This window comes from Eurytemora carolleeae, unplaced genomic scaffold (genome assembly GCF_000591075.1).
Source record: "Eurytemora carolleeae unplaced genomic scaffold, Eaff_2.0 scaffold440, whole genome shotgun sequence".
NCBI classification, from domain to species: Eukaryota; Metazoa; Arthropoda; class Copepoda; order Calanoida; family Temoridae; genus Eurytemora; species Eurytemora carolleeae.
Window position 1 is genome coordinate 240,920 of NW_019396690.1, and position 9,543 is coordinate 250,462.

Sequence of the window (9,543 nt, forward strand, 5' to 3'; positions counted from 1 at the left end):
AAAAAAAGGGAAGATACTTGGTTGGGGGGGATAGTGTAGTGTAGTGTAGTGTAGTGTAGTGTAGTGTAGTGTAGTGTAGTGTAGTGTAGTGTAGTGTAGTGTAGTGAGGTGTATATAAAAGCCCAGGGTTTTGTTTATTAAGTATAAAAATAAACAGAACTCTCGATGAAAAGTATTTGAATTTTAGAAATGTTAATATTATCTATGTCTTGAGTCTATATGATAGTTTATGCAGGGTTACCCAAATGAAAGGGCTAAACAAATAATTTTAGGAGAAACAAATTTTAATATTTTTTCAGAAACCATGTCTGAAATTAGCAATGTTGAAATTGAAGCTACTGAACAGGAATTGCAAGAGGTAAGAAGAAATCATAAACAATATATTCAGTATATCCATGAAAGTCTCAATCAAAAAAGTATTTGGTAAAAAGAACTTGCAAAAAAAGAAAAATACTTTATTCTCTAAGGACTTAATTGACTTCACCTATTAAAAACTTTTTTTAATTCAAAATTTTCAAATACTTTCAAGTCTTCGATGACTTTAATATCGTTAATTCAGGAAATTTTTCTATAAATTGCAGTACATTTGTGAACAATGACTTGTGATAATTTTAGCACCTTATTTAGAAGAAGATAATTAGTGCTGAGAGCTGAGACATAATAAACTATCGTCAATATTCATGTTTGTCTATGTGAAAATTGATAAATTTCGACTGTAGTTCACTGTAAACCTTGGTTCATTTCATGTACCGGGCCGATTTTTAACTAGCTAGATCAAGCTGTACAGTTGTACAGTACAATTACAGACTATGCAAGACCAAATGAATCAATAAATATGTAGACTAGGAATCACCAAATCCGTAGCGGAGAATTTGCGTTTATTGAGTTGGGCGTTCGACTGTATAGTTCCTTGAAATAGATTATCTTCTAGTGAAACATATATCTGTGAGTAATTGTCAATTAAACTTGTGGATTTTTGCAGCATAGAGAAGGAATGAAATTGACAGAATTCAACACCTGTGAATTCATAAAATCAATGGCATATATATTCCACATTGTTGGTCAGATAAAAGTACGTTTAACGGATTATAATAATCAGGGATGCAAGTACACTGTACTGTGCAGTGTACACGCAAGTACACTGTACTGTGCAGTGTACATGCAAGTACACTGTACTGTGCAGTATAAACGCAAGTACACTGTACTGTGTAGTCTACCGTTGTAAGTCGGGCATTGCCGTATTTGCATCGAGGGTCACTTGAAATTATGCAGTCTGTGCACTTCATCCGTGAAAAATTTCCATATTTTGCGATCTCACAAGAACTTTAAAAGGCCCACAATCCGCAGAACCATAGTAGTTTGGGATAAATGCTTGCTGAAGAGATTTACAATATAAATGTTCCCTCCTCACAATATTTGAACATTTAACATCTTAGTTCATCTGATTTTATTTAGAGGGATTAAGCACATTTTACTTTTTCTAACTTAGCCCATGAACCGTGGGTTACTACGCTCTGAACTCCAAGCATATCTAGTTAAAGCAAACAATCAGCTCATTAAACATCAGGTAGATATCAAGAACGATACAACAGGGGTCTTTGTTTATTTATTTCGACAACATCCAACTTAGCTGGCTGCACTTCATATGATGTATTAAGTAAAAAGTATGGTAAAAAGTTTTCAAAATGGATAAACGTCAGAGACAAATGTTCAGAATATATTCTTTAATAAACGCATGTTCTCTGCACTCATCTATCAAAGTTTTTTTTTGCCAAATCATCTTATTTACCATTACAGAGAACCCAATTCAACATTTAGAAAGCTAGTTTATATAGTTGAAGGTCGTCAATAAAGTCTCATCTTTCGTGGGTAACCCTGCATATTTTGTAATATCTGGTAATATCTAGACAATCCTTTATAAGTTGCACTCTTCATAATGTCTCTAGGTTTTTCAGTTCGTTAAACATTCGTTTTTATTTTAAAGGGACTGTAAAGGAAAAATGAAAGGTGGTATAGGCTGAAACCTGAATATTTCAGGAGTTGAACGATATATATAAGACATCTATCTGATGTTTCTGTCTCGAGAAATTGTTATAAAACTGTGTCAAAATTATACCAAAACGCATATATATATATCCCCCAGCGCCGAAAAAAAATATTTGAGAGCATAGATATATAATTGATTTATTGTATGAACTATAAATATATGCGAACCAAACCAACTTATATATTTATGGTATTGACTATAAATATTTTGGTATATATTTGTAGATTTTAAGTTATTTTTTGACAAGCATATATTTAAAGTGTTTACTAGATTTTAACATGGAGCACAACAGAGCATATTTGAAATATGAAAACGACGATATCCTTTATATATTAATTAATTCATTTTTTAAGTTTAATTTTGCATTTTTAATAGATATAATTGAAAATATTACGTGAAAGAATTCCCACCAATGACAGTGCGGTATCTGTGTCTCCGTCTGTATCATGTGACCAGTATGCGCTGCCATTGGTGGGAGTTCTGGTATACGGGCGTATAAATAATATTTTGACACAGTTTTATATAGATTTCTCGAACCAGGAACGTCAGATAGATGTCTTTATATAATATATATCGTTCAACTCCTAAGATTCTCAGGTTTAAGCCTTTACCCCCTTTCATTTTTCCGTAACAGTCCTATTAATGACGGACGTTTTCGAGAAAATTTTATTTAATTATAAAAAATGAACAAAAAACTAGAAAATAAATTTGGGCCACGGTTTCACAAAATCTAGATTGAAAATGGTTTAGCTTCTCTAGACATGCTTGAAACATTAACAAATCTAAGGACTGAAAAATGGTTTATTTTAAAGAACATCTAAAAGTTTTGGGGACTTCCTTTTTCAACATTTGAAGGATTGCCACATGCAATTCTAAGGAGTACCCTGTAGACATTTACACACAAGCGATGGTTTCTTGTATTAATAAATTTCAAGGTCACTAAAAAGGACTAAAAATGACCAAAAAGGACCAAAAAGGACTGAAAAGGACTAAAAAGGACTAAAAAGGGCTAAAAAGGACTAAAAAATGACTGTAAAGAACTAAAAAAGGACTGAAAAGGACTGAAAAGGACTGAAAAGGACTAAAAAGGACTAAAAAGAACTAAAAAGGACTAAAAAGGACTAAAAGGGACTAAAAACAACTAAAAAGGACTAAAAAAGGACTAACAAAGGACTAAAAAAGGACTATAAAAGGACTAAAAAAGGACTAAAAAAGGACTAAAAAAGGACTAAAAAGGACTAAAAAGGACTCAAAAGGACTACATAGAGTATAAACGCACTCTAATGTGATTCTTAATATAAAACTTAACATTAAGAATGACGACTGTACCATTAATAATAAATAATGATGAAGGTATTTAGGTTAAAAAGATTCTCTAAACTTCCTTCCTTATCTTTGCAAATGAGTGGTCACTTAAATTACGGCTACAGTTCATTCAAAAGTATCTTAAAGTTACATCTTTCTAACGAACTAAAAACGTTCAAAGTTAAATATTTTGTAAATCCTTAAAGGGAGTGTACAATCCCAGAATTTTTTTTTACTTTTTGAGCATCTGAGAAAAGTAGGGGTCTTGTAAAACACACTCTTTGGAATCTTTTATGCACTCGTTTTGAAAGAAGATGTAGGTTTAGAGTTTACTTTCATCTCTCAACACGGTGAAAAACTAAAAATACAAAAATCAGTTTTTTAATAAAATAAATTAAAATTTTTTTCCAAGCTTTTATATTTCTAAAACTTACTCTGATGCGATCTTTGAGGTGTTTTAATGCTCTTCTTAGATCTTGCTTATTCTTGCCAAATTATTCTCCGATGGTTTTGAATAGCTTGAAGATTTCAGGATTGCTTTGCTCAGGGTTATCTTTACAGCTTAGGAGTTTCTTACAGAATTAATCCTTATTAAGATCTGATGTTGGTTTAGATCTTGGATTAGTTTTAACTGGATTAGCTCCAGGTATAGCTTTAAGCTAACTCCAGGTTCAGGTTCTACTCCAACAATAGGTCCAAATCCTACTCCGGAGAAGGTTTATTTTCAGGTATAAATCAGGGTTGGATAATCTCAGGTTCAGCTCCAGGTAGAATTAACACTGGGGCTCTGGTTCTAAGGTTACTTTCAGGACAGGTTCCGCTCTGGTACAGGTTCTAGTTGGGATCAGGGGTGAGCCTTATCACAATCTTCTAAGTTTCACATATCTTAGACTTTAGGTTTGGTTCTTGTTTCTCAGTATCCACGTTAATAAATCTTGTATCTGCAGGTTCTGTACTCTTATATCAGGTCTCCTTTCCTTCAGACAAGTCTGATTGTTCTCTGGATGACTTTTCTTCTTTATCTCTAACAAATCTGGTTCTTTATCTTCAGGAAGCTTCTTCTTTCTGTTGATAATTCTCAAGATTGGTTTTATCAACTTAACACTCCTCCATATATCTTCTTTCACTGTATTCACCTTCTTTCTAGATATGGGAAGAGTTGAAGAGAAGTTTAGACTTTTTCTCCTTAATCTCCCATTGTTCTGCAACAATATTCGTTTGCAGGACCACTTCGAGTTTTTTCATAAAAGCTTGGAACATTACAATAACATTGGTCAATTTAAATTAAAACCATTTAAAACATTTTCCTTTCTTTTTATAAAATATACAATAGATCAGCCATTTTAATCAAAACACATATATCTATTTGCTGTCATATATTCATTAGATAGACTTCTAAGCTTGAAGTTTATTTTGAGTTGAAATTGTCCATCCTTGAATCTTATTTTCATCTTGTTCTGGTTCCTGCAGTCTGATCCTTAAATAGTTAAAGGTTTTACAGGGAGTGACCGGCTATATAAGGTAGTTAAACTGAGTTTGCAATGTTGTGGACAAACTCTTTAAGTTTCATTTAGTGCTTATAAAAGTTTTTAAAGATCTGTAAATACTTAGTTTAAGCTCAAGTCGACGTTTAAAATCGTACTTTTGGGTGGATACGTTTTCAGATTTTTTTTTAAATTATTAAATCAGCACGACAAAAATGTAAACAAAATTCTACAGTAAACTAATTAGTTCTTAAGGAACAGGTTGAGAAAATAAAAATTAATCTTATCATCTAAAATAAGTAATCTTATTCAATTATTATTTTCTATAATCTCTCAATTATTCAAAAAGATTTTCTGGAATTTTTATTGAAAAGACGACATTGGAAGAATTTGAAGAAATCTGAAAATTAATTCAGTGAAAATAAGATATTCAATATAATGATGAAACTAAATAATTGATTCTAATATTTATTGACAAATTTCTTGTGAGAAATATGTTCCTAACCATCTAATTAGTTAACTGTATAATTTTTACTTTATTTTTCTTCGTCGTTATTTAATATTTATAAAAACGATTCTGAAAACGAACAAACCAAATTCATGATTTTGAACGTCGACTATTCACTCAAACTCAGTAATTATATTTTATATGTCTCAAATGAATCCTATAGAATTTGTCCACAACACTGCATAATCAGTTTAACTACCCTACATAGCCTTTAAGTCCCTTTAAGTTTTATACAGTATGAAGGTATCCCAAAGTACACAATGCAAAATGGTCTATACCTAATATCCATCCATGCCGGAGTATTTTAGCTTTAATTTTACACTCTTCATAAAAATAGTTTCAATCTTATTTCAATCTCAGCCTTTTGAACAAAGGGCGTTTATCTCCTTATAAACTTAATTGGGCCCAATTTGATATTTTTTAGGGATGTTATATGGGGGAAAAAGTACAAGTTTATTACTCTATGTTTAGGCTCTGAAATATACATGATATATAAAGGGTTGTCCGCAAAGCATAAAACCTTCGAGGGGGGTGGGGGGGGGTGTCCAGAAATAAAAAATGGAAATAATTATTTTTAAAAAGGGTTGATAAATGCATTGCAGTGCTTATAGAAAAGTTCTAGTTTTTTAGAAGCAAGAGACTTCTATATATAAATTTAGCTTGTCTATTTGTTTGTTTGTTTGTTTGTATCCAATAAACGTCAAAACGGCTGAACCGATCGGGCCCAAATTTTTTGTGGGACTCCACGTGACCACAAGGAAGGTTTATGAATGATAAAAATTTTAAAAAATGTGTTTAAAAGGTTTTTAATTTTATGAACAAATTTAAATTCTTGAAAATCCGCGAATTTTTTTTAAAAATTTTTTTCTTCTTTGTTTTAAAATGTAAACAAAAAGAACATGTTCACAATTTAAATATAAGATGGGCGCGAAGCGCCCTAAAAGCCTAGTTTCTTATATTTGTATTGTAGGCCAAACATTAGGAATACAAAAGCTATCTTTTTTGTTGGCCATTAACTTACACATTTCGTTAAATTACATATATTTTTAATTTAGCATTTAATGCCATAAACTAATGAAAATAGAACTCTTGTTTGAAAAAAAAAACTATTAAACAATTAAAATATTTTCATTTTCTCATGAATCCACAAGCACGAGCACGAGCACAAGCGCTTTCTAAAAAAATTCTCTGTAAAAGGTTCAATAAAATCGGTCAACGGGAATTGGCCAACATTTACTTAAAGTTACAATAAAAGTCCTTTCAATTTTTAAACTATTTTGCTCTCGATTTTATCTCAATAAATTATGAAAAAAGCATTATGGTTTTCACCTGCAGCTTGGATTAACTAGGAGAAAATGCGTTCGGAGCTGGGAACTTTAGAATGGTGGATATCAGGATTAATGCTTAATCCTTTCTTTTTGCTAATCTCGAGACTAACATAATCTCGAGATTATGCAGTTAGTCTCGAGATTAATTATTTAGGTCAACAAATTTGATCCTAGGAACGGCAGATTTGTTCGTTTTCTTTATTGGAAGGGCCTTCACTTAATTTCTCACCCATTTAATTATTAATACAATAATTATCTTTTTTCCATCTCATAATCTGAGTTCTTTTCCCTTATGTCCATTTGACAGCCCAAATTTTTATTTTGAATAATCTCTTTGTTTGTTTATATTTTTGTGATTTTTACATTTTTAATTTTTTTTATCGATTTTGATGGTTATTATATCGTTAGAACTGACGAGGGTCAACCCAGACCGAAATATATTTTCAATAAATGTGGAACTAACATCTACTTTTTTACTCTACAGAGGTTTGGTCCATCACCATCACTGAATTTTAAATAAAAATTAGTTAAAAAAGAATCTCAAACGTATTATTACATACATTTCTTTACCAATTAATTTACAAAATGGCCGACATCAAATTCTTTATTTGTTAGAAATTGCAGAGGTCTTTCATTCGATAGAATTTATTTTCAAGGCTGTCAATGGTTAATACAATTTACGAACTATATTCCTGCACTCTAATTGGAGAAAATAATGTATGGATATCCAAAGAGAGAGAAAAAGAGTGGATTAAAGGACTATAATTAAAAGTTTCCACAATGGATATACAGATTAAGATTAAGTCGGGATTAAAGATTATCCACACTTAAGTTGCCAGCACATTTTTTTCCATTTTAATCCATATAATTCAATATTATAATTCAATAATTTGAATCATAGTTGTCTTTTTTAATTTTTTCATTTATAACGCACATGCCGGCAAAATAGCACAAAATTAATTTTTAATTGTTCAAATTGGGATCGAAAGTCATAGCTTGCTGGGTTTAGGACCGAACTTTTAATCTGCGTGACCTTTCACCATGCACATTAGATTTTTAAATTTGCAAATTTGCACATGGCACATTTTTGTGTTTCAGTGTATATTATATTATATCAGGATGAAAAGATATAAGTATTAAAGCAATTGTTTTTGAGTGAAGCAGCCACGGAAGTTTTGAACCTTTGTATATTAGATAATAATCTTTTTTAATAATTTAATATATAATCTTCATTTTTGTTCAGGCCTTTAAACTCTTTGATTTGGATGGTGATGGAGAAATAACTATCGATGAATTGAGAAGCTTAATTGAGAAGGTTATATATTGTATATTGTATATTGTATATTGTATATTGTATATTGTATATTGTATATTGTATATTGTATATTGTATATTGCATATTGTATATTGTATATTGTATATTGTATTTTGTATTTTGTATTTTGTATTTTGTATTTTGTATTTTGTATACTGTATATATGTAAATATTTATATTATAGGTTGGTGGAAGTATGACCGAAGGCGAAGCAAAAGCCCTCATCAAAGAGGTAAACAAAAAGAATACACAAATATTAGAAAATATGACAAAAACTTTACAACAAAAATCATATAAAAGTCACTCTTGCGATCCTAGTATGATCTCAATCCTTAGTTACCTTCAGATTGAATGAAGCCCTCTCCAATCGCGTGGCAATCACAGATCACTCTAACCCTGAAAGGGAAAACGTTTATGTAGTAACTTCAATGTCGACATGACCACTACGGTATATCGAAGAGGTCTGCATTAAATGGAGATCAATTCTTGATGCAGAGATTTACAACACAAAAGTTACGACCCCTGCACATCTCTGAACGTATATTTCTGAACGTATATCTCTAAACGTATAACAGGACGTATGTCTCTTAACGTTTATCTCTGAATGTGTATCTCTGAACGTTTATCTCTGAATGTGTATCTCTGAACGTTTATCTCTGAATGCGTATCTCTGAACGTTTATTTCTTAATGTGTAACTCTGAACATTTATCTCTGAATGTGTATCTCTGAACGTTTATATCTGAATGTGTATCTCTGAATGTGCATTTCTGAACGTTTATCTATGAATGTGTATCTCTGAACGCTTATCTCTAAATGTTTATCTCTGAACGTTTATCTGTGAATGTGTATCTCTGAACGTTTATCTCTGAATGTGTATATCTGAACGTTTATCTCTGAATGTGTATCTCTGAACGTTTATCTCTGAATGTGTATCTCTGAACGTTTATCTCTGAATGTGTATCTTTGAACGTTTATCTCTGAATTTGTATCTCTGAACGTTTATCTCTGAATGTGTATCTCTGAACGTTTATCTCCGAATGTGTATCTCTGAACGTTTATCTCTGAATGTGTATCTCTGAAAGTTTATCTCTGAATGTGTATCTCTGAGAGTTTATCTCTGAACGCGATATCTCTAAACGTGTATCTCTAGGCGGATAAGGACGGAAATGAGGGAGTGGACTACACTGAGTTCACTAGACTCTGGTCAGCTATTAGAGGAGAGGGGGAGGTAATATATAAATCATTTAATCAATCAATCAATCATTTAATCAATCACTATACGAATGTCTTGTTTTATTATATAGAAGATATATTTACAAATACAAAACTCACTGTAAACTAACCAGGAGGAGAAGGTCAGATTCAATTTACTTTACTTATACAACTTTGTGACTCCATTGCTCCTTTAGTTCTAATTTTATACACAAGTTAACCAAAAGCAAATTTATCCGGTTAAATATTAGAAATTCAAAACATTTTTGTTCTTTTCGATACCTCTTAAATAAGAGGAGTGATGATAAAACACATTAGATTTTAATCAAACGTGCATTTTACT

The 9,543-nt window shown here is 31.3% G+C and overlaps 1 protein-coding gene across 1 annotated transcript; it reads left to right on the forward strand.

Annotated features, from left to right (window-relative positions):
- Positions 1-303: 303 nt before the first annotated feature.
- LOC111707421 (calmodulin-like protein 11) lies at positions 304-9,343 on the forward strand (the record flags this gene model as incomplete). Its single annotated transcript, XM_023480523.1, has 6 exons — positions 304-358; positions 1,490-1,567; positions 7,916-7,987; positions 8,172-8,219; positions 9,139-9,216; positions 9,335-9,343. Coding segments are annotated over exons 1-6 (339 nt in total), but the record flags the coding sequence as incomplete, so codon positions are not given.
- Positions 9,344-9,543: the final 200 nt, after the last annotated feature.